This window comes from Vicia villosa, linkage group LG5, assembly GCF_029867415.1.
Source record: "Vicia villosa cultivar HV-30 ecotype Madison, WI linkage group LG5, Vvil1.0, whole genome shotgun sequence".
Lineage (NCBI taxonomy): Eukaryota > Viridiplantae > Streptophyta > Magnoliopsida > Fabales > Fabaceae > Vicia > Vicia villosa.
Window position 1 is genome coordinate 2422415 of NC_081184.1, and position 25262 is coordinate 2447676.

A 25262-nucleotide genomic window follows, 5' to 3' on the forward strand; every position below is an offset into this window, starting at 1 on the left:
ATATATATATATATATATATATATATATATATATATATATATATATAAACTATTTAAACTATTTAAAAAGATGCATCTCAAGAATTATTTTTATTAAACTATATAAAATAACTTTAATTTGAAATTTTATTAAACTATTTAAACTAATTTTTTATTTGACGTTTTCTTTTTAATTCTTTGTAAAAAAATTAAACAAAAATACATAATACTGTAAAAATCATTTTAAAAAAAGAAGTTAAAACAAGACCATAAATTGGAAGTAATTATATTTTGGATAAAATTAGATTCAACTATTTTAAAGTAGTTCTATTTGACTAATATGAACTCAAACTCACCCATAATCAACTCTTATATAGTAATTAAAATGGATCTACACATGTAATGAAAATAAGATACCACTACAGCAACTGCAATGAAACTGAATTATTACAACTAGTATACTACGTAGCACCGATACTTTTGGAAAAAGCGTGTCCGTGTTGATATCTGACACTTACATCAACACTCATGAATATATTTAATAATTACTAGTGTCGATGTGTCATTGTCAGAATTAAATTCAGAGTGTCCGTGCTTCATAACTACTTCATGCTATTTTGTTGAGATCGCCGTTATGAGACTTTTCACTAGGTCATCCACCGTAATATTATATCCATCACCCATCTGCATTGTATATAACCATAACACATAATAACAAGTTAGAATCTCATGTTAAACATCAATACATACATACATACATGAATATTGAAACTAATTTGTACCTGAGCAACAATGGTTATACCAAATGTGGATTTCCCAAATTCCAATACACTACTACTTTTTACTGAAAGATGAAGATTTTCAATGTGTGTCAATATTTTAACCAAGACCCCATTTTGTTTCTCACAATGGATTTTGATGAGAACTTCCATTTTTGACACTATTGCTTTGACCTCAGGAAGACTATCAGTACTTATTCCATTATTATTGCTACAATTTTTTTTGGATTCAGCATCTTTTTCTAGCTCTTTAACACGTTCTTGAAGTTGTTTCACATAGTTTCTAGCCTTGTCCAAGATAGAAGCATTGTCAATCTGCAAATTTATTATATAGAAAAATTAGTTTCGGTTTGTATATCACTAAATATACTTGCTAGGGAATTTTTCTTGCTGAATAGTTAAATAAAGATATGATATGATAGTGATATTGTAGATATTTATATTATGTGTATAGTGTAGACATGAAAAAAATATAATGTTATTATTTTATGTGTTTATCTTACATTTACTAATATGAATATGTTGTGAAAAACGATACCAATAACAAAGTATAATAGGGAATTATAGGGGAGAAGAAGAACACAATAATTAGTTATAACCGTTATTCTTTTACTTTCTCTTAAAACAAGATTACAAGTTTACAAGAATAACAAATAACCTCTCTCACCCTAAATTAGGATTTGCAGCTTAGCAATGATGAGAGACTAGTATGCTATTTATAATAAAACCTAACATACTAACTAATGGGCTTTTTCAGCAAGGCCCATTACACAAGCCAACTTAATAAACAAGCTAACTTAACAAATTAGGGTTTAAACACTAAAACCTAATTTAACATGCTAACAACTCTAGCATCTTCGACATCTGCATGCTAGACCCATCTTCGACTACAGCATGCACACTTCGACACCAGCATGTGAACAATCCTTCGACTTCATGCTTAACTCTGTCGAACTGTCGAACCAAGAAGCTACCATTCGACAATACTAGAGTTCGATCCAATATCTCACAAATCTCCACCTTGGACCTAACTCTACAACGTCAAGGAACAGACTAGCTTTCTTCATGCAGCTTTATCAACTGCATACAGTGGAAAAACTTGCAACTCGGCAATGTCTTGGTGATCATATCAGCAGCATTGTCTTCAGTCGAAACCTTTAGCACTTGGACTTCTCCACGCTCGATTACTCCTCTGACGAAATGCAGCCTCACATCAATGTGCTTAGTTCGCTCATGATAGGCTGAATTCTTCGACAGGTGTATTGCATTTTGACTATCACATTTAACAGTGATACCTCGACCTTGAAGTTTCAGCTCCTTCGCAAAACCTTCAAGCCACAATGCTTCTTTCACAGCTTCAGTTAATGCAATGTACTCCGCTTCAGTGGTTGATAGAGCAACAACCTTCTGAAGTGTTGCTTTCCAACTAATTGTTGTGCCAAACATAGTGAAAACATATCCAGAAATAGATTTCCTGGAATCCATACAACCTGCATAATCAGAGTCGACATATCCTTCGATTACTGCTTTACTATCTTCACCCAAGGCTCCACCATAAATTAGGACTCTATTCAGAGACCCATTTATGTACCTTAAAATCCACTTCAATGCTTGCCAGTGAGCCTTTCCAGGATTCGCCATGTACCTGCTTACAAGACTTACTGCGTATGCTATGTCGGGTCTAGTACAGACCATAGCATACATCAAAGAACCGACTATATTAGCATATGGGATGCTATTCATATAGGCTATTTCGACATCAGTACTGGGACACTGATCAATACTCAGCTTGAATTGAGGGTTTGTTGGAGTCACAACTGGCTTCGAATTCGACATACCAAACTTTTCAAGAATCTTCCGTAGATATGCCTCTTGAGATAGGCATAACTTCGACTTCTTTCTATCTCTTCGAATGTCAATTCCAAGAATCCTGGAAGCAGCTCCCAGATCCTTCATATCGAACTCCTTATTGAGTTCAGCCTTCACCCTCATCACATCTTCGACACTGTTGCTTGCTATGAGAATATCATCCACATAAAGCAACAAAATAACAAATGAATTACCAGGTCGAAATCTGAAGTAAACGCAGTGGTCGAACTGACTTCTAATGAAACTTATGCGTGCCATGAACTTGTCGAATCTCCTATTCCACTGTCGAGGAGATTGTTTCAGACCATACAAAGATCTCTTTAACTTGCACACATAATCTTCCTTCCCCTTTTCGACATACCCTTCAGGTTGCCTCATCAGGATCGTTTCATCTAGATCACCATACAAGAACGCAGTCTTCACATCCATCTGTTCCAGTTCAAGATCGAATTGTGCCACCATGGCAAGCAACATTCGAATGGACCTATGCTTCACAACAGGAGAAAACACATCATTGAAGTCGACACCTTCTTTCTGAGTGAAACCCCTTGCAACTAACCTTGCCTTGTATCTTTTCGACGTCACTCCTTCAATTCCTTCCTTAACTTTGAAAATCCATTTACAGCTGACTAACCTTGCCCCAACAGGTTTCTTGATCAGTTCCCAAGTATGATTATCATGAAGAGATTTCATCTCATCATCCATGGCCTTCAGCCATTTAGTCTTATTTCGACTCCTCATAACTTCCTTATAGTCTCTAGGTTCTTCGTCTAGAACCTCACTTGCAGAGATTAAGGCATAAGCTATAAGATCTGCATATCCAAGTCTCTGAGGTGGCTTGATGACTCTTCTCGACCTATCTCTCGACAATAGGTAGTCATCGTCAGTTTCCTCAACTTCAGCATCTTCTGCTTCTTCTTCGACTTCATCTGGGATATGCAATTCAGCATCAACATGCTCCACCTCAACAGGAATCTCTACCTGTTCCAGCTCTTCGTCAGATGTTTCTGTACTTCGACCAACATCATCAGTTTTCTTAAAAGCCATTTCAACTTCATTGAAAACTACATCTCGACTGGTGATACACCTCCTGTGACCTGGCTCTAGGCACCATAGCCTATAAGCTTTGACTCCTTCAGGGTATCCCATGAACATGCATTTCAGAGCTCTAGGTTCGACCTTGTCTTGCCTAATGTGAGCATAGGCTACGCAGCCAAATACTCTCAGTTTGTCGAGATCTGGTGGATGTCCCGACCAAACTTCTTCAGGTGTCTTCATATCAAACGCTGTCGAAGGACATCTGTTTATCAGATATGTTGCTGTCGAAACAGCCTCAGCCCAGAACACCTTTGTTAACCCCGCACTAGTCAACATGCATCTGACTCTCTCCAAAATAGTTCGATTAAACCTTTCGGCCAAACCATTTTGCTGTGGAGTACCTGCAGTAGTTCTATGCCTTGCAATACCAGAGGCAGCACAAAAACTGTCGAATGCCTCATTGCAAAATTCAAGGCCATTGTCGGTTCTCAACCTCTTGACCTTTCTGCCAGTCTGATTTTCAACCAGAGTCTTCCAACTTTTGAAATTCTCAAAAGTTTCATCCTTAGTCTTCTGGATGAATACCCATAATTTTCTGGAATAATCATTTACTATGGATAGAAAATACCTTGCTCCTGAATGTGATGGACACCTTGCAGACCCCCAAAGATCAGCATGGATGTAATCAAGGGATCCATGTGTTCTTTGTTTGCCTTTGTTGAACTTCACTCTGCAAGATTTTCCAAGTACACAGGGTTCACAAAACTTCAGCTTTTCGACTTTGTCTCCACCAAGCAGATTTTGTTTCCCTAATTCGACCAGACCCCTTTCACTGACATGGCCCAATCTCATGTGCCAGATTTCTGTTTTCGATAAAGGTTTCGTGGATGCAACATTTGTCGAACCACTTACAACTTCAGCCTCAAGGGTATACAAGCCTTGTTTCTTTACGCCTCTCAAGACTTCCTTCGAACCCTTCATGACTCTTAGGATACTTTTCTCTCCTTGGAAAACATATCCTTTCTTGTCGAATTCACCAAGAGAAAGCAGATTTCTCTTCAAATCAGGAACATACCTGACTTCAGTCAACAACCTTATTGACTCATCATGGAGCTTGAATCTCACAGATCCAACACCTGCAATCTTGCAAGCCTTGTTGTTTCCCAGCAATACTGATCCACCATCTTGATCACATAATTCCTCGAACAAGTCTTTGTTTGGAGTCATGTGCCAAGTGCAACCTGAATCCATAATCCACTCTCTCTTAGAGTCACTGCTTGAAACCACAAGAACATCAGATGATTCGAAATCATCTTGAACAATGGCAGCGTTGCCATTATCCTTACCTCCATGATATTTCAGGCGTTCAGGGCACACCTTTCTTGTGTGACCCTCCTTTTTACAATGGTAGCATCGAATGCCAGATGCTTCGCCACTGTAAGACTTCGACTGGCTTTTGCCTTTCTTCTTGTCGAACTTACCATCCTTTCGTAAGAGTTTTCCTTTAACGGCCAAACCTTCGCCAACAGTCGAAGGTTTATGCTCCTTTCGTTCATTCAAGTCCTTAGAGTACAAGGCTGATTGAACTTCTTCAAACGTCAGGGACTCCCTTCCATACAAGAGAGTTTCTTTGAAGTGAGCATGTGATCGAGGCAAAGAACACAATAGTAACAGCGCTTGATCTTCATCATCGATCTTCACATCAATATTTTCAAGATCAAGAATCAGCTTGTTGAACATATCCAACTGCTCAACCAATACTTTGTCTTCAATCATCTTGAATGAATACAAAGCTTGCTTCAGGTAGAGTCGATTTACCAGCGATTTGGTCATATACAAACTTTCAAGTTTCACCCATAACCCTGATGCCGTCGTCTCCTTTGATACCTGCCGGAGAACCTTATCACCAAGGCTCAACAGAATTGCGCTGTGTGCTTTCTCGATCATAGTTGTCTTCTCCGCTGCCGTTAATGCAGCATTCATGGCTGCCTCTCCCTTCAACGCTTCCAAACAACCCTGCTGAACCAGTAGGGCTTTCATCTTCAAGCGCCACAGACCGAAATCATTCACTCCGGTGAACTTTTCAATCTCATACTTTGTTGAAGGCATCTTCTCCACGCTCACCGCACCAATTTGTTGTGAAAAACGATACCAATAACAAAGTATAATAGGGAATTATAGGGGAGAAGAAGAACACAATAATTGGTTATAACCGTTATTCTTTTACTTTCTCTTAAAACAAGATTACAAGTTTACAAGAATAACAAATAACCTCTCTCACCCTAAATTAGGATTTGCAGCTTAGCAATGATGAGAGACTAGTATGCTATTTATAATAAAACCTAACATACTAACTAATGGGCTTTTTCAGCAAGGCCCATTACACAAGCCAACTTAATAAACAAGCTAACTTAACAAATTAGGGTTTAAACACTAAAACCTAATTTAACATGCTAACAACTCTAGCATCTTCGACATCTGCATGCTAGACCCATCTTCGACTACAGCATGCACACTTCGACACCAGCATGTGAACAATCCTTCGACTTCATGCTTAACTCTATCGAACTGTCGAACCAAGAAGCTACCATTCGACAATACTAGAGTTCGATCCAATATCTCACAGAATAAGTGGAAAACTTCATTAAGAGATTCAAATTAAATATAAGGCTGGAATATGAATGATTCCCATGGTATAGATGAATTCTCTTTTAGGATAACATGCATTGAATGATTCACAAAAGAGAATGAGAGTAGACATGCTAGTTGAAGAAAAGGTAAACACTTGATCTCCATCATTGATATAGAGGATTATAATGACAGTGTACCATAAATAATAATTAGTCTTTCCATAGAGAGATTGTGCATCGGGATAGTGAGCACTAGCGTAAGGAAAATCAATTGCAAAGGGGAATTTGAACAGATCAAGGGATGTTGTGAAAGTGTGGAGAAGAAAAATGTGCATTTAAAGTCCCAAAATAGGGCCAAAATCACACCAAATTCTCCTTGCACGGTGGTCTCAATCGAATGCTTTTAAGAGGATCACAAAACAAGACTCGTAAAAGATAACATACCAAAATTGAGGAAAAAACCGCACAAAAGATAGGGAAAGATTCCTAATCGCTTTCAAAAACATAACACTCATTAGAGGAAAGAGAGAAGACACCCAAAGAAGGAAAAAATAATTGTATGATCAAAATGTAAGTCGTATAACTTGTAAGACTATTTAATAAAGTTGTAAGGATACATATTTGACTAAAAACTCATTGTTGGATAAGAAGTGTAAACTTCCGTTCAAATTAGAGGAAAGTTACTTCAAATGTTAGCAACAAAAATTGTGATTTTTTTTTAACTTTAAAAAAGGTTGTCAGTGTTTTGACCAATAATATTCCTATTGACTTGGATGGAATAGTTAATTATGATGAAACTGAATATGTTGTAAATATTAAAGAAAAAGATTTACAGTCAAGGAAAGAAATTCATATTCTAAATTCATATCCTAATAGAAAGAGAATGATTATCTCTACAAAATTTATATTCTAAATTCACTCGCAGATGATCTATATGTTTATTATAATAATTGTGAGACTGCAAAACAGGTGTTGGAAGCTTTGAATAAGAAGTATGATATCAAAGAGGTTAGAGATAAAAAAAGCTTGTTAGTCGCTACCTGAAATATTAAATGGTAGATGAAAGGTATGTGAAAGCTGAATGTCATGAACTTGAAATTAAAAATCAACTTAGCAAGAAAATTAGGAGGTTTTGTAGTAATGGATGAACTGAGTATAGTCCTAGTTTATTTAATGAATTTTATAAACAACGTGGAATTTTACATGAAACAACTGCACTATATTTTCTTGAAATGAATGGTAAAATATAAGGAAAGAATAGAACTCTACTAAACTAGTCATTGCTATTATGTTGAATTCTGGTGTTGCATCTCACTAGTGGGGAAATTTTTATTGACTATTTGTGATGTCCTAAAGAGAACTTAGAAGTATAAAAATAAGAAATCTCTGTGTGAGATACTGAAGAAAAGACAACCAAACTTGTATTAGTTTAGAACTTGGAACGGTCTGGCTTGTGTCAGAATTTTGGATCCTAAGCGAGTTAAACTCACCAGTAGTGTGTCAGAATGTGTATTCATTGAATATGAAGTAAACAATAAGGCATATAGGTTTTATGACCTAAATTCTAAAGTGATCATAAAATCAAATGATGTTGAATTCTATAAAAACAAATTTCCTTTCAAATTGAAAATAGTGAGGAAATAGAATTGAATCACATTTCTGCGATAATAAGCACAAACAACATTGATAAAGTAGTTCTAGAAACAGAACTTCAATGTAGTAAGAGAGTAAGAGTTGCTAAAGACTATGTGTTTGATACTTAGTATACTTCAAGAAACCTTGTCATATTTGGATGTAGATTTGTTGCCAAAAGCAATCAACAATGAGATAGATTCTGTAAAATCTAATCGGACCTGACACTTAGTAGAATTACCTCCTGAGTACAAACCAATGGGTTAGTAAATGTGTTTTACAAAAGTTACTAAAACTTTATCGAACAACTTTCCTTGTAGCCAAAGGTTTTAGGAAAAGAGAAAATATAAATTTCTTCTATATTTTTTTCCAGTCACTAGAATTACATCCATTAGGATACTGATTTCAATTATTTCTATTTATCATTTAATAGTACACCAAATAGATATTTAAACAACTTTTTTAAACGGTGATTTAGAAAAAGTAATCTATATGTACCAACTAGAAGATTTTGTGATTCATGGGCAAGAAAACAAGATATGTAAGTTAGATAAGTATTTGTATGGTCTACAACAAGCTCCAAAGTAATGGCATGAAAAGTTTGATAACTTAATAATATTGAAAGACTACAAAGTTAATAAAAGTGACTAATGCATTTATTACAGATCTAGAAATAGAATTTGCATTATCATATGTCTCTATATAGACAACTTACTCATATTCAGATCAAACATTTACGATATGGATATTGTAAAATTATTGTTGTGTAACAACTTTGATATGAAAAACTTCGGAGTATCTAATATGATTCTTGAAGTCAAGATCACTAGATTCGAGAAGGGAATATGATTGTATCAATCTCACTATGTGAAGAAAATCTTAAAGAAATATAATTATTTTTCCTACAAAGTTGCTTGCACACTATATGATCCTACTATTAAACTATTTAAGAACAATGTTGACTATGTCAGACAAACTGGGTATAAGATCATCATTAGCAAACATAGGTATGTCATTGATTATACAAGACCCGACATTGCATATGTCGTAGGGTTGTTGTGCAACTTTACTAGTAGACCGAGTAATGAGCATTGTCAAGCTATTGAGTGATTCATGTCATGCCTTAAAAGGATCATGAATCTTGGTCTACATTATTAGAGATTTCTGGATGTACTATAAGGATACAATGATGGAAATTGAAATACCTTATCAGATGATTTCAAAACAACTAGTGGCTATATATTCAATATAGTTGGAAGAGTTGAATCTTGAAAATACAAAATAGATTATCTTGAATGAGTCTATGATGGGGTTTGAAATGATAGCAATATTAGCAACTACTAGTGAAGAAACAAGTTGGTTATGATGTTTGTTAGTTGAGGTCCCTTTGTGGGAAAAATTTATGTCAGTTGTGTTGATCTACTGTGATAGTACCGCGTCTATTGCAAAAATTTAGAACTATTATTATAATGGTAAGAGACATCGAATAAGGAGAAAACAGATCATTGTTAGAGATTGTAGCTCTAAAGGAGCTGTAAGAATGGATCATGTAAGCATAGTTTGAGATTGTTGGAACATGTCAATATTCTAATATGGAGATGAATTTAAAAAATAAAAACTCCTTAAATCCCACATTGTTGGAAAATTATATGTGTCTGTATGTTAATTGAAAAAACTCTAAGTTCCACATTGCTTATATTACATTATTTTGCCTAGTTTACTCATTATATAAGAAAAACACATCTTTCATTCCAAGACACACACAAAATTTCTTTGAAGATTTTTCTTCTTCACTCTTTTACTATGCGTTTTCGAAGTGTCAAAACGCCAACTTCTCTTTCTTTCTTTCTACTTGTTGATTTTGTCGAGTATTTTTTAATTCCCTTTAGTGAATAACTTGAATTCCTCATTGTTTGAGAAATTACTGAGCTTTTTTTTTTGTAGTCTCTTTTACAAATTATTTGAATTTCTCCTTATTTGAGAAATTATTTTGAGTGGTCAAACAACCAATATTGAATTCTCTTTGTAGCGTTATTTGAATTTTCCCTCATTTAAGAAATTATTATGACTTGTCTATATACCAGATACTACGAGTGGTGTTTATACCATATTCAACCGATCTTTATACTATTAGAGAGTATATTTTTAGATCTATCTATCGCACAAATAATAATCATACAATATAGAACTAAATTGTTTTATCTTAAAGGCGTCGTGGTTGAGTTATTATTTTACATGACTTTGAACAATTATGTGAAATGTCTTAAAAAACATTTTTTCAAAAATTTTATATATATATATATATATATATATATATATATATATATATATATATATATATATATATATATATATATATATAAAGATTTATTTATTAAATTGTCAGTTTTTAAACACTCAATATATGTTGATATTTTAATGCTAAACTTAAAGTTAATGAAAATAAAATAACACACATTTCCACAAAATAGAGCAGAAAATAATACAAATATTATATGGGAAAAGCTAACATGTGCCCCAAAGGCACAAGTTAATGAGATATTTATAGAAATATTCTCTTAAAACGCGTGGAGTCAATGCATCGAAACTTTAAATATAAATTTACTGTATTTAATTACATTTAACTTTTTCTATTTATAGTATCCTTAACATGTACCCTAAGGGCACATGTTAGCCTGACCCATATTATATATATCCCTTGAAAGTATCGCAAACAAAGGACAATGATTTCAATTTCACGTATTTTCAAATGCATAATTGATTGTGCAAAGAAAAGGGTGCAATAGTACTGCTCTACCGACATTAATTATATTTGGACCATTAATAAAAGGTTCGTATTTTGTGGTTCTCATTTGTTTTCAATCTAACCTATTTGCAAGTTGAAATTGTGGTCCATATTCGACCATAATATTTGGACCATTTAATAAAAGTTTTGTATGAATATCTTTTCAAAAAGTTGAATATGCACTTGCAAATGGGATATATATCTATCAATCATAATTTTTATTTTCCTTTTCTGCATCTTTTTTAACTAAATTTGTTCATATCCTAAGTTTTCTCTTCTTCCTATAATAAACTATAAACGGAAAAGAATATCATAACTTTTTTGTGTCAAAAAAATAGAAGTTAAACGGAACACTTTATATTTTATATTCTCACTAACTTTTATTTTTTTATTCAAAGTTCAAACTATTAAATAACCTTAATTATCACTCTATAGATAATAAATAATCGATTTTTTTACAAAGCTAATAAATTAAAAATATTATAATTAAAAAAATTAAATATAATAAATAATTTATTAACTTGTGCCCTAAAAACATAAGTTAACTTTTTCCATTAATTATTGACCAACATCCCACCAAACAAATGAGTGTAAAAGAATTTTCTTAAATCAACTTTTATATAAATTATATATATGAATGATCAAAATTATACATAAATCAGTTCTTAAATTATTATTGCACAATAAAAGCAAGAAACAAAACAATTGTGCAGTCTAGTAACTTCTTACTATATATTGGATATATTAATTAACAACAAGTAACACAAAGAAATGATATAATTGTTTTGAATATAAATATATTTTACTAACCTTATTCGAGTCAGGAATGGTGGCTGAAAGTTCCAGCATCTTCTCTGATAAATCCTTCTCATTTAAATCATCACCATCATCAAAAATGACGTCAACACATGAACCCTAAACCATAAATTTTGAAAAATAAGAATCAAAAGAGAACCAAATATTTTGGTAATGAGTAGAAGTTGCATTTTACCATATCACAATCAGAAGGCCAATTTTCTCCAGATTCCTCCATTAATTTTGTGGTAAAATGCTATTATGAAAAGTTAACTTTGTGTGAAGAAATATGTATAGTGATATTGGGTGGAAGAATGAAAGTATATTGTTGATAAGAAGTTGAGTTGTTCTTATGGAAGAGAGAATGAGAAAGTGATGATGACATTTATAAATAAATAAATAAATTTAGAAAATAAATAAATAAAAAAGAAATTTAATGCGTGTGTTATGGTTTTAATTGGGGCAAGCCCACATGTGGTATTGAGAGAAGGGGATCTCTAGTTGTCAGTGGCTATAGCTTTGTGAAGAAAAATGAGAAAAAGAGAAGAGAGCAGGTGGAACATTAATGAGACAGAAAATGGTTTAAAGTGGTGGAAGAATCTTTTTTTAGGTAGAAGTTTTACTTTGTTGATAAATTTTTATTATTAGTGAATTATTAGTGATTATTAGGTTTGGAAGTGGATCAGAAAAAAATAATTAAATTGTTAATTTAAATCAAATTATATCAAAATAAAATCAAATTTTTTGGTTCGATTTTAACTAAATTAAATTAATGAAAATTGATATGGTTTGATTTGGTTTTCGGTTTTAGTCATTATTATAAAAAACACATATAACGTCGGACATGAAATGCATATGACATCGGTTATGAAAACGAGGTAACGAAGGGTGTCATGAAAAGCTATCACTTAAGACCTCGGTTATTTAAGCGTCGAGGGATAAAGTTCTCTGCACGTGGTTTCAATTCTCAGCATCTGCATTTTATTATTTTCAAAATTGGATGGCGCACCCAATATTAACACTTGGTATTTTGTAGAACCGAGGTAATATTTCAATGTTATTATCTTAGTTTAATGGAAAAACCGAGGGGTTAAGTTTTTTCTGTACTATTGTTTGCACCATATATCTTTTGATACCATGTGATAGACTGATTGTTACTTTATTGTTTGTCAAGTTATTATTCTCACTCTTGAAGCTTTTAAGTATAGAGTTAAGTATTGTTCTTGGTCGAAGCTTTTAAGCAAGACCAAATATTGTTCTTAGTTAATTAAGGTTCTTGACTAAGTATTATTTTATATTGCAAGTGCAATCTTCTACTTTGGTTACTAGTCATTTGGATTGTGATTAGTTTGTGTCACTAGAATTGTGACTTGTATTGTCACTGGAACTGTGACTTATTTGGAAACAGTAAATGTGATTGGGACTGTTTTGGGACTGTTTTATTACTGAGGTGATTGTTGAAAGTGAGATGGGATTTCTCATATCTAGATGGTGATTTCTAGGTAGAAGTTGCACGACGCAGTGATTAAGAGAGAAATTGTAATTTAGGACTGTTTAGACTTTGAACTAATACTATTATAGTGGATATTCTTTCTGGCTTGGTAGCCCCTAGAATAAGTGATGTTTCACCGAACTGGGTTAACAATTGACTATGTTATTTACCATTCTACAACTTAATTATGCACGATTTTGGTAAAAGTGTGTTTTGTTAGCAGATGATATCATTACATATGTCATGTCATTGTGGTTTATGTTGAGACATTTGTCATAACAGGTGTCTGTGATGATTATCATTCTGTAGTTACAGTCTGGTTGGGGTTATTCTGTTATGTCAGTCATACGATGTTGTAACATCTGTCTTGACATCATTATCCGATGTTGTGACATCAGCAGTGGCCTCTGTATTTCAAGTGCCAGAATTTCAGTCAATTAATCGATTTCTTCTTGGATGGATATTCAGGGTAGAATCAAATCACTTGAAACCCTGAAGATCATGAAAAGACCTTGTTTACATGCCCAATTAGGAGTCCTAGAAGAACGCCTTTTTAGATTATTAACACTTATTTTCTTTTAATATCAAACTTTTGAGGCCATTAAAATCTCTTTGCATATTACTTTCCCCATTATATAGTTATCCACGATATCTTGACAAGTTTAAATTGTACTTTGCTAATAATACTCTAGTGCTAACTTTAAAGACATGACACTTGTATTTGTAACATGAACTATGTTAAGAAACTTCTCAATGACACATTCTTTCTTAAATTTTTGTTATCCACGAGATCAAATCTTTGTTTAAATCATCAATAATAATTTTTGTGGTCTCTCAAGCAGCATCTTTCCCAATATATTTTTGAATGTTAGGTGACACTAATAATACCTCTAACATGAGCATTGAGTCTATCTTTCTTTTTTTCAATTTGAAAATCCCTCTGTCACAAATGCATCTCAACGTTATGTTAAAGAGCCAAAGAATCATTTACACATTAATGTCACTTATTAGATAAACATGTCAGATTTACATTCAAAATTAAAATAGGACAATAAAAGTCTCCTCTAATTGTTAAATAGGGCAATAGAAAACTAAATATTAAAATAAGGGAGTAAAACCTAATTAAAATTTAAATAGAGGTAAAAATACATTTAAATCTATACAATAATATCAAGTAGTCATTCCCCTACTTACAATGTCAATATTTGAATAAGATAACAATGATTAAATCTTTTAGAGTAATTAAAATGGATCAACACATAATATAAATAAAATACCGCAACTACATAATGACAATAAAACAAAATTACAACCAATATTACACTTGTTTCATACGTAACTAACACATGCTACTTTGCCATGATCACTATTATGAGACTTTTCACTAATTCATCCATTGTAATGCTGCATCCATCACACATCTGGCATTATACATTCATAGTTAATAAGATTTTCATTTTATCACATCAATCATTTTATTCGTAATCAATAAATAAAGGGTTAAATAAGTTTTTTGTCACTATAAATATTGTAGTTTTTATTTTTAGTCTCCCCTGCCTTTAGGCAATGGTTTTTACAAAAAAAAAAAATTATTGTCAAAATCAGTTAAAACTGTTGCCAAAACCTAAAAGGGACTAAAAATAAAATTGCAATATTTATAAGGCCAAAAACTTATTTAACCCATACTAATTTGAACTATGCATTATGTACCTGGGCAACAATGGTGATGTGAATGGTGAATGTTCCAAATTGCAAGACATTACTACTCACTACTAAAAGATGAAGATTTTCAAGGTGGGTTAGTATTTTGAGCACAACATTCTTTTGTTTCTCACAATGGATTGTGACTAAAACTTCTTTTTCTAATACTTTGGCTCTCACGTCGGGAAGAATATTAGCATTTGTTCGACAAATGTTGTTGCTAGAAACATTGGATTCAACATCTTGTTCTAACTCTTTTACACGCTTTTGAAGTTTTTTCACATATTGTCTTGCTTTGACTAGAATTGAATTGCGGTCCATCTACAAAATAATTATATAAAGAAAATTATATTAATTATGTTACAATGTATTTATTATTTTTTTTCTAATTATGTAAAAAGTTAGTTGGGCTAATTTAGTTAGTTAGAACCCTTTGCATCAAATATTTAAAATGAACAATGGTTTTTTATTTTTTATTTTTTTTATAGACAAAGGATCTATTAAAAGGGAGTATAAGAGATACTCTACCTGAATTACAAGACGGAAAACCTCTACAAATTAAAACATATGAGAGGAAAAGTATTTCAAATGTGGAAATTACAACAGACTTCAACGGTGCAAAATGAACATAACCAAGTCCCAGAGCTGAAAATAATGGCTGTCATACAGTCATCATGAGGCATTGTTAAAAATAATATTATTATGCATTAACCAAAGACTCCTCACAGTTGCCGAGCTATATCACCGCTAACACTGTCCTCTTCGAATAACTGATCATCTTATTGTGAAGAAAGAAATAGTTTTTTATTGAAAAAATGCAAGTCTCAAATTGATTAAAGATAAAATTTATAAAAGAATTTATATAGACCATCATCTTACACCTTACATTTTTATTTTATAAGAATAAATTAGATCAAACTTTTTATAAATACGAATTAGGTTAAATTTTAATTTTTTTAATATTAAAAAAATTTATATAAAAAAGTTATATTAGTTTTTTCAAAAATAAGAATTATTTTTGTGAGAGGAAAAGAGGGTACATAAAAAAATAGATATATCATGGATCTTTGTCTTATTTATTTTTTTTTGAAATTTTGATATCCGGCCCTGCGACTGACTAATTTAAGAAGGATTAATCTCACCGTCTACCAGCGGAGGCCCGTTTAAAGGATCTTTGCCTTATTTATTTCAATTGGACGGCTGGAAGCATGGAAATCTAGATCCATATATATTAGTAACAGTTAGTCAGCAAAGTTATGTTAACAAAACTTTAATTAATTACAAACCTTCTTTGAACCTATGGCTTCTGAAAGTGCCAAGAATCTTTCTTTGAGTTTACTCTCATCATCCCACACATATTCAGATTCTCCATCTTCAAAAATGGCATCATTCCATTTTCCCTTTGTATAAATAAAAACAACAAACAAAATATCAGAGTTAATTATATTCATAATATTCATGTATACTACTATATATGAGTTATGAGTTTGTTTAAACTAAAAATAAAGATATATGAGTTATGAGTACAATTGTTTTTACCAAATCAGAATCAGAAGGCCAATTTTCGCCCGATTCCTCCATTAAGATATATAAAATTATATGATATCAAAAAGTATATATAATATAAAGTTAAGAGGTGGTTGTTTTGGGAAGGAATAATGAAAAAAAAAAAGGAAAAAAAGAAGAAAAACAATGAAAAAAAGAGAGCTAAATATTGGTGTTCTAAAGTGAAGGGTAGCTGAGATTGTGAGGTGGGTAATAATATGAAGTGTGGGAGTAACTCACTTCATTGTCGACTTTTATTAATATAAATAAAGAACTTTCCAATTATGTTAAGTTGATCCAGGTGAACAAGATCTAGTTGATCATATTTTATTTATTATCTATTCAAAATGACCCATTGGATGGATCAACTTACAAGTAAAGACTCTATCAATCACATGGAAAAATCACTTTTAAATTAATAAGAGATATCACTTTTAAATTAATTAGAGATTTTGGGCCGGTTTGTTTTAGCTTTAAAAAAATGGATTTTTTTTTATATTTTTAAATTAGATTTTTTAAAATCGTTTTTCAAAATATTACAAGTTATTTTATATTTGTTTTTTCTAAAATGAAACACTAATTTTGACATCCTAGAACATAAACATAGATTATTGAAGACCAAAACTTTGTCAAAATTACAATTTTTTCAAAAAGTTGTATTTCAAAAATGATTTTTATGAAAATCTATTTGAAATAGCTTCAAAATTAAGTGATTTTTCGAAATTTTGATATCCGAATTTTTTACCTATAAATAGATGAAATACCTAAAATCTCATTTTAAGAATAACAATTAAAACAAAATTTTCATTTGAAGCTTTTATAGAAAAATTCTTTGTAAAAATTTTTTTCACAAAATTTTGTAACATTATAAAAATCATTTTTTAAAAAAGCCAAAATAAACGGGCCCTTTGAGAGAGAAAAAATATTAGACCGGATCAACAAATTTAAAGATATAAGACATGAGTTAAAATAAAAATTTGAAAATAATAAATTAGAGATTTTTAAAGTTTAATTAATTTTTATAATAATAGACAACACAAATATATATTATACATAGATTGAAAAAATTCTAATCAAGAACAAAAGTGATCTAAAACTCAAACTGTCCAAAGTCTCATAAAAGAATCATAAAATGATCGTATGATCTACCACGGCTAGAATGTGGATTTCCTAGTTCGAACCCATATCTGCCAAACACCAATCCGATTAAGTCATCATGGAACTCAGGTCCATTAATCGACAAGGTGGTTCTTCATACCACGTGACCTAACGCTCCATGCATGACAGCGAGACTAAATACTTCAAATATAGATCGTGATTAAACATGTCAACTCATACACTGGGTCCTCATCGACTTTTTCAATGAAGAAGGCAGAGGCGACGCCAGCGCGCGGCGACATCGGGCAGCTGCCCGAGCTCTTCATCAATTTACCTTATTCTTCGCTTATTTTTTTTGAATCGCCGCAAACTGCAATCACTTCAAAAAACCCAAATCACATTGTTTTGTTTTGTTCTCAATTCTCATTTATTGAGTTTCACGGTCTCCCAAGAAAGGAGCTTCAAGCTCTTTGCAAGAGGAACAAGATTCTGGCTAATATGAAAAACGTTGCCATGGCAGACATTCTCGCCGTTCTTCCTCGGGTAATTAGTTCTTCATCTATTTACTCTCTTTATATCTATTCGATTCATTTCTAGGGTTTAATTTTGTTGATTTGATTTTAGGTTTGTAAGTTTTTGCTAACCTTTAAAGTTATTGATCCTCATGCGATGAATTGTTGAAATTAGACATTATTATAGGTTAAGGGATTGGGTGAAATTTCAAATCCGAAGGAAGGTGGTGATATTGGTACCCCGGCTGTTCAACCTCAAACAATTGGTAGAGCTACAACTCAAAGGAAGCCGGTGAAAAAATCGGAAAGCTCGAAGATCTCTACACGCAAGGGCGATGCCAGAATGCCTACAACATAAGAAGGTCTGTAAGAGTGTCGGGCAAGATCTTGTCAAAGGTTAGCTTGGTGGAGACTGAGGGCGTGGAGCACACCAAGAGTGAGGATGTTTCTGAAGATAGTATGTTCCATGAGGTTGTTTCTCATCTCTTTGCACCTTTTCTTTTTGATTTTCCATCCTTCTTTGTCTTATAGTCTTTTATGTCATTCTAAAGATAGCTATGCATTGCTTCAATTCAAGTCCTCATTCACAACATATACAAACTATACTTGTCATGACCAACCTCAGAAAACAGCAACATGGAAAGACGAGACAGATTGTTGTTCATGGCTTGGTGTCACCTGTGATATTTTTTCTGGTCATGTGATTAGTCTCAATCTTGGTTGTGAAAGCATTCAAGGTAAAATCTATCCTAACACTACCCTTGTTTCTGGTCATGTGATTAGTCTCAATCTTAGATGTTCTTCAAAAGGTATCACCTGAAGTCTCACCTGATTGTTTCTTTATGTTGCCCCGCATTATGCAGCATAATTAACTTTGGCGGGGAATTAAAAATATATTGAACTTTAACTGAAGGGAATTGGTCTTTTTCATCTTCAATAAAGCCAACAATTTCAGGATAGAAAACAAGTTTCCTCATGCAAACTTCCAGTAATGCTCCAGAGTATGTAATCTACAATTACAGAAATATAAATTATAACTTTTTGTCCAAAATGGGAGTAAAGATAATCTACGGTGGACAAGTGAAATGACACAAAATATATGCAGTAATTACACACACTCACACTCGATCCTGATATTTAGTTATTTCCAAACTTTAATATTGCGAGTTAGTTAGACATTGAGATAATGATCCTGCTTAGGGGATATTTTCATTGTTTCTGTCTTAAAAAATACTCAGTTGATATGCTTTATTGTTTGTACTTAAAAAAATGCTACCTTACTTTCACATGATTTCTTATTTCCAATATGTAATGAATGAAATAGTAAAAGCAAGACGATGCTGTTTTCATCACTTTGAAAATTCTTGAAAGCAACTAAACACAAAGAAAAAAATAAACCAACCATCATATTAGAGCACCTCCAATGAAAATCCTTAGAGAGTCCATGAGTTCAAAAAGCATGTTATCCTTAGAAATTTTTGAACGAGTCCTTTTTATTTTAATTGATCACTATTTATATCATATATACTGAATTTGCGGTCTTTAAATTTTTGTCCAGACTATATAATTTTTCTGGCTTCACCACTGGAAGAAGGGATGATGATTCCTCACACTCTCATGATTTGATCAAAATCCAAGAATCATGGTTGAACTTATAGGTTAGAAACTTTCTCCTTCCTATACTCTAGCAACGAGCCAAAACATTCATTGACTAATGTCACACAAGTTAGCATTCAGGCCCTCCTTCTGACGATCATACCCATAAGCAGGTTTATAAATTATTGTATTTTTTACGAGTACAATATCCAATCATTTTAATAAACAAATTTGTATAATAATAATTAACAATATTAATACTCATAGGGAAAAGCAAGAAAATTAAATCGTAAAACTTTGAATAGAGAGCTTAGCATTAATTGTAATTTTCCTAAAGAATATTTTGATTTATATCTAAAAAATTAAAAATCAAATAAAGCATTTCGAAGAGACAAAATGTTTACTAAACAAAGCCAGCTACATTTTTTTTTATTACTTTCGGTATAGTTCGGTTTGGGATCAGTTTTGACATTAAAAGGTTACAGATCTCTCCCAATCATAATTGTGGAAGGTCGAACTGTGATCCTCCCTACCAAATCAGCCCGCCTATAATTTACTTTACATTCGGTTGCACCAAAAACGTATAATACTGTGTCAGAATTTATCACCTCAATTCACACATAGTTTTAATTCTGTTTAGAAAAAAAAACTAAATTCTATTAATTAGATCATACAATTAATAAATCTAATTGAAGTTGTTTTACAAAATAAAAATAAAATTATATCGAGACATTTTGAGATCACAAATATCTCTGCTTGCGTAATGTACGAGCATCATCATTCACCGCAATGTGTATTATTATTACATTACATATACGTTAAACATGCAAGTTGCATCTACACCGTTGAATGAGTGATACGTGTCAACCTTAGATCGACTCAGCCAGCATGCTAAAAGCATGGGAAGGAAGCGAGGTTCGCGTGTTTCGTACTATATAACTATTTACTACAAAAATTCAACTATTTCATAATCTATATAGAATAAACGACTTTCTATTTTAGTCTTTTTATTCTATTTTATTTTTTGGAGTAATAAATTTATGAATTAAATATTTGATGTAGACTTCTATTTTACATTTTCTGTCGTATCTATAATTATGTGTCGGTGACTGAATTTGTCCAATTTATTTAAGGCGGAGATTATCCAATGTTCATGTGGATTTTCCAATTAAATTTTTTATTTTAAAGGTCAAATTAGCCTTAGTAGGTAGGCCTGAGTAGATTATTTTAAATTTATCAAGTAAGGTCATTGATAAATTTCATATAAACATCTTACTTCATTTATATTAATGAGTAAGGATTTAGTTGAGATTATGAATTAAATTTAGTATACTAACATTCAATAATTTTATGTTAAAATCAAATCAATCAATTAAAATGTTAAATTATCTAATACTTTCATAAATATCATGTATAAAAAAATTTGAAATAATTTAAAGTTTGTTGATAATATATATTACATGTCCTAAATTATATATTACTTAACAATAAAAATGTCATAATTTTTTTAATTAGATTTGTAAATTATTTTTTATATTTGTTAAAAAGTATAGGGTGTGCGTGTCTCCTCTGCAAGGACAGAGAAACTCAGAAGATGTCTTAATAGGTATATTACACGTTTGAATGGTGGGGGCTAGTTCACAGTGATGAGAAGCCCTATATGATATTTTTTAGGCTGTTTAAGGGACCTACTCACGTTTGATGAGAGACGCTGTAGGTGGTCGGCAATATTGGGTTGCTGACAGACGATTCGATAGGTTGAATACTTTAGGGTGATTACGAGTGTGGTGCTCTTTGAGTAGTGAAGAGTGTGTATGACTTAGAGTTTCTCCTTTATCCCTTTGAGGGATAATGTACTTATAGAGTCTTCGTTGACCTAGGATTTTTACTTTCTAGACATGGTCTTAACCGCTACCCTCTTACTAAGGGAAGTTATTGACCGCTTATCATCTCGGAGTTAATTGAGACTTTCTATTGCTTGACTTTCACGTTTGTGAGACTTCTCGAACAATTCCCCTAGATCCCGTCTAAGAGGCCCAACTATTAGGCGAGGGGCATCCTAATTTGGAGGTTTTACCAAATATACCAACCACTACACAGTCATTCAAGCACGAGGACTTTTTCTTAAAAGGGCGGAGTGTTTAAAACTACCATCCTTTCCATAATGCTTCCCTCGCCCTGTTGACAGTTTCCTTGACTGAGAAGGTTTCTCTGGATGGTGGCATTCCCCTTAAAGGTGAATCCCTCGGTGAAAAGCTAGAGAAGTAGTAGGTGAGTCCCTCAATGAAGGGATAGTGAATTAGTAGGTGACTCCCTCGGTGAAGGGCGAATAAAATAGTAGGCAAGATCTTTGGTTATTATCTCCGCCGTATAAGTTAGCGTCTAGGTGTCCTCTATTTAATTATGGTATGTTACCCGAGGTGTCAGTCAATCACGTTGGAGACGTGTTTTCCTTCATTTAATGTAATAAATGATGGCTTGTTTTCAAAGTTGCAAATGGTAATGGCACGTGTAGATATAGTGCATATTTTCACAAAACTGTTGGAGCGGTAAAGCGGCAAGCAACAAAAGTTTTGGAAATATTTATCCGGGAATTTATCGTGTCCACAGAGATTGGTGATACCGAATTGCCGTTCGACGGATTCTTAGTTATGAGTTTGGTTTTGAATGAATTTAAATAATGAAATGGAAAAGTAAATATCAACACAAAAAGAATACATTCTTCAAATAGAAGAAACTATCAAGTATTGCATATAATCTACTCTTCACAAACTTAAACTTATCGACCAGTTGCACTCAGTTTACTATACTCCTTAAACCATTCACGTGTTGCCCGTTGTCGGCATTCGTGTCCAAACACCGCCACGAGTTCTATCGTATGCTTAGTTGACGATTTCTCCACCAACCAAACATACGGTAGCTTACCGTATTGCTCGATCGACGATCTCTCCACCAATCAAACAACCCGGTAGCATTACGAACCAACACAAAGTGAACATTAACTCTTCATCTATCTCTACAATCAAGAAGCTAATGATTATCTCTCCTAATCAAGATTTGTGAAGTCTATTTCTACAACAACACAAACCCCTAACATCAAGATGCAAAACAACCCACCAAACATAACCCAAACATCAAGATGTAAAAAATCAGGAAAAACAAGTTTATATTGTAAAGCAACTTTATACAACACCATGGGCGACAAATATACATGAGATCAAAGTATATATATACAAAACCCACAAATGAAACCACAAAGAGAAGAAAAGAAGAAAAACCCAAAAATCTCACGGTTTGTCGGCTCCGATTGATGAAGGATTCAACCTCGGATCATCCATTTGACAGCTCCAATGTGTTTTCTAGCATCTTTCCACTCAAAAAATGCTATTGGATGGTGTGGAGCTCTAAAATATCCAACCATGCCCTAAAATATCTGATTTCCGCCTATTTATAAAATTCTGGATCTGGTACAGCGCGCGTCGCGCGCAGGAGCGCGCATCGCGCCCAACTCGCTGAGTTGAAAAATCAGCTTTTAGTAAAAATGGCGTAACTTGAGAACCGTAACTCCGATTTGCGCCCGGTTCGAAGCGTTGGAAAGCTTATTCAATTTCCTATCTAACAATGACAACATATCAACCAAATTGGTGATTTATTATTCTTTTATTTTGAGCTTTATTTGCCGAATGAATTGATTCCGCCGCTCAAAATCGCGCGTTTGAAGCCGTGTCTTCGGCACTTTATTGCTCATGCTCCAAATACGCAAGAATACCTACAAAAAGAGTAGAAAACTATCAAAAAGTATAAAAGTGTATGAAAATATATCTATTCACAAAGTATACGTATTTATGCACAAAACGGGGTATTATTCAAACGTTATTAACAAAAAGTATCGATAAGTGCCACTATTTACAATCACAAAATAACTACATTTTGGCACTTAACAACTCTCCCCAACTTGAATTTGTTTGTCCTCAAACAAGGCCAAACACTCAAATCGCAAAAGTGAAAATCCAAAGAATCAAGAATCAACAAAGTTTAGAAAAACGAAACAATTGTACGGTTCAAATAAAAACGTACGAACAAAGTAAATACTTACCATTATCCTACAACGACAACATGAAAATGAAACGATTCCTAAGTACAAAAATTCATACAAAAACATTCTAAACAAAACATGCTCAATCACGAATCACGCCTAGCAAAAACTCATCGGTAGATGAAAAACACCGAAAGGTGAGGACTTTGAACACTCATCCAACAATCTTGCAAACAAAAGACAAAATTATGCGTTTATCTAAAAATAGTATTGAAAATGCAACCGCACGAATCACAAGGGCTTTAAAGGTTGTAATGTGGCTCGGTTAACAAACAAGTGATAAGTCCTAAAGCTAATCAAAACAAAAACTTGCATAAACCTAAGGGAGTAATTACTTCCACAAAGTTTCAAACAATACAATTCCAATCAAACTTCTTCTTCATCACATGTTTCACACCAAACACAATACTTATTAACACAAATCTTATTCCAAACTCTTTTTGATATTTTTTTTCTTCAAATTTTTTTCTCTTTTCTACTTTCTTTTTCTTTTCTTTCTTTTTCACTTTTTTTTTTTTTCACATTTGTTTTCTTTTTCTTTCCACAACCTCATAATCAATCAACCAAAAAGTAAGTAAACATTCTCTCCCCAACTTGAATTCAACCATGGTATCAAAGTGTGAATACTCCCTACTTTCTAAGGCAAGGTAAAAATACAACTAAACATCATAGTTGAGGGTTCAAGAAAACAAAGAATCAAACATACATACACAAATGAAAACCAAACGCTCCTAGACAAGCATTAAGCAAAAACAGTATGGATATTGACAAAAAGGCTCAAAAGGGGTTACTAATGGTCACACACTCACAAGGTGAATTGGTATTTGGCTATGGTAGTTGTGCTCAAAATCAAACAAGTGCCTTGATCACTTTCGTGCATTCACAAAATCAATACAAACGAAAGATTAAACATAATAATATCCAGTTAAAACAAGAAATGTCGGTCACTCACATATATACACAATGGAAAGCCACCTCACATTTATGGTAAAAAGGATAACTAATTGTGATTCAAGTCATGAGCAAGTTATGCAAAAAGAATGAGTAATATGAAAATTGTACAAATGAAAAGTCTCCTAATCATGCTATGCTATAGAAAGCGATAAACGAGTACCTTGCTATGTACAAATTCGAACAATCATTACCGCACAACCGGCATGTTGAATCTATCACAATCGGAGAATTACCAAATGTGATTCCAAGTAATCGGGCCAAAATTTGAATCTAAACACAAACAAGAGAATTAAAAATAAAACTATAAAATACTATACTACAAAGCCTTGGTGTAAGTGGAAAAAAAACTAGGCAAATGAACCATTAAAAAGAAATTCACTGGCCAAAAGTTACAAGGCGCGCGACGCGCTCTCAAGACCGCGCGACGCGCGCAAAGTTCTGCCAAACCAAGCTCTTTAGCTCCCAGGCCGCGCGACGCGCCCTCTTTGCGCGCGACGCGCGCTACACCAGAAAAACCAAACCAGTTCAGAAAACCAGAATTTCCAGTGCGCCACCACTTAACACCTACACTACTCATTTACAGAAAATTAAAACAGAAAAATATACAACCGTTGGGGTGCCTCCCAACAAGCGCTTGTTTTACGTCGTAAGCTCGACGCCTTTATTATGCACGGTAGTAGCTTCCTCTACGATACGTCAACGCTCACGCCTCAATGCAACCTAAAGAAAGTGTCCTAAGCATACACTTGAACAAACGTTAC

At 33.0% G+C, this 25262-nt stretch overlaps 2 protein-coding genes across 2 annotated transcripts; both read right to left on the reverse strand.

Annotated features, from left to right (window-relative positions):
• Nucleotides 1–591: 591 nt before the first annotated feature.
• LOC131601942 (transcription factor bHLH25-like) lies at nucleotides 592–11745 on the reverse strand. Its single transcript, XM_058873876.1, has 4 exons — nucleotides 11704–11745; nucleotides 11523–11627; nucleotides 762–1073; nucleotides 592–663 (listed from the first exon to the last, which is right to left on the reverse strand). Exons 1-4 carry the CDS (start codon nucleotides 11743–11745, stop codon nucleotides 592–594), a joined length of 531 nt encoding a protein of 176 aa, XP_058729859.1.
• Nucleotides 11746–14257: 2512 nt separating this feature from the next.
• LOC131601137 (transcription factor bHLH25-like) lies at nucleotides 14258–16411 on the reverse strand. The gene is made up of 4 exons (XM_058872887.1): nucleotides 16240–16411; nucleotides 15987–16100; nucleotides 14710–15021; nucleotides 14258–14420 (listed from the first exon to the last, which is right to left on the reverse strand). The coding sequence occupies exons 1-4, from the start codon at nucleotides 16279–16281 to the stop codon at nucleotides 14349–14351; spliced, it is 540 nt and encodes a 179-aa protein (XP_058728870.1). The 5' UTR covers nucleotides 16282–16411; the 3' UTR covers nucleotides 14258–14348.
• Between the last annotated feature and the right edge of the window lie 8851 nt (nucleotides 16412–25262).

Coding starts and splice junctions, on each gene's coding strand:
- LOC131601942 (XM_058873876.1), bottom strand. CDS start 11,745: ATGGAGGAATCTGGAGAAAATTGGCCTTCTGATTGTGATATG. Junction 11,628..11,703: donor GGCCTTCTGATTGTGATATG/GTAAAATGCAAC, acceptor TTTATGGTTTAG/GGTTCATGTGTTGACGTCAT. Junction 1,074..11,522: donor CCATTCCTGACTCGAATAAG/GTTAGTAAAATA, acceptor ATAAATTTGCAG/ATTGACAATGCTTCTATCTT.
- LOC131601137 (XM_058872887.1), bottom strand. CDS start 16,281: ATGGAGGAATCGGGCGAAAATTGGCCTTCTGATTCTGATTTG. Junction 15,022..15,986: donor AAGCCATAGGTTCAAAGAAG/GTTTGTAATTAA, acceptor ATTATTTTGTAG/ATGGACCGCAATTCAATTCT. Junction 14,421..14,709: donor ACATCACCATTGTTGCCCAG/GTACATAATGCA, acceptor GTATAATGCCAG/ATGTGTGATGGATGCAGCAT.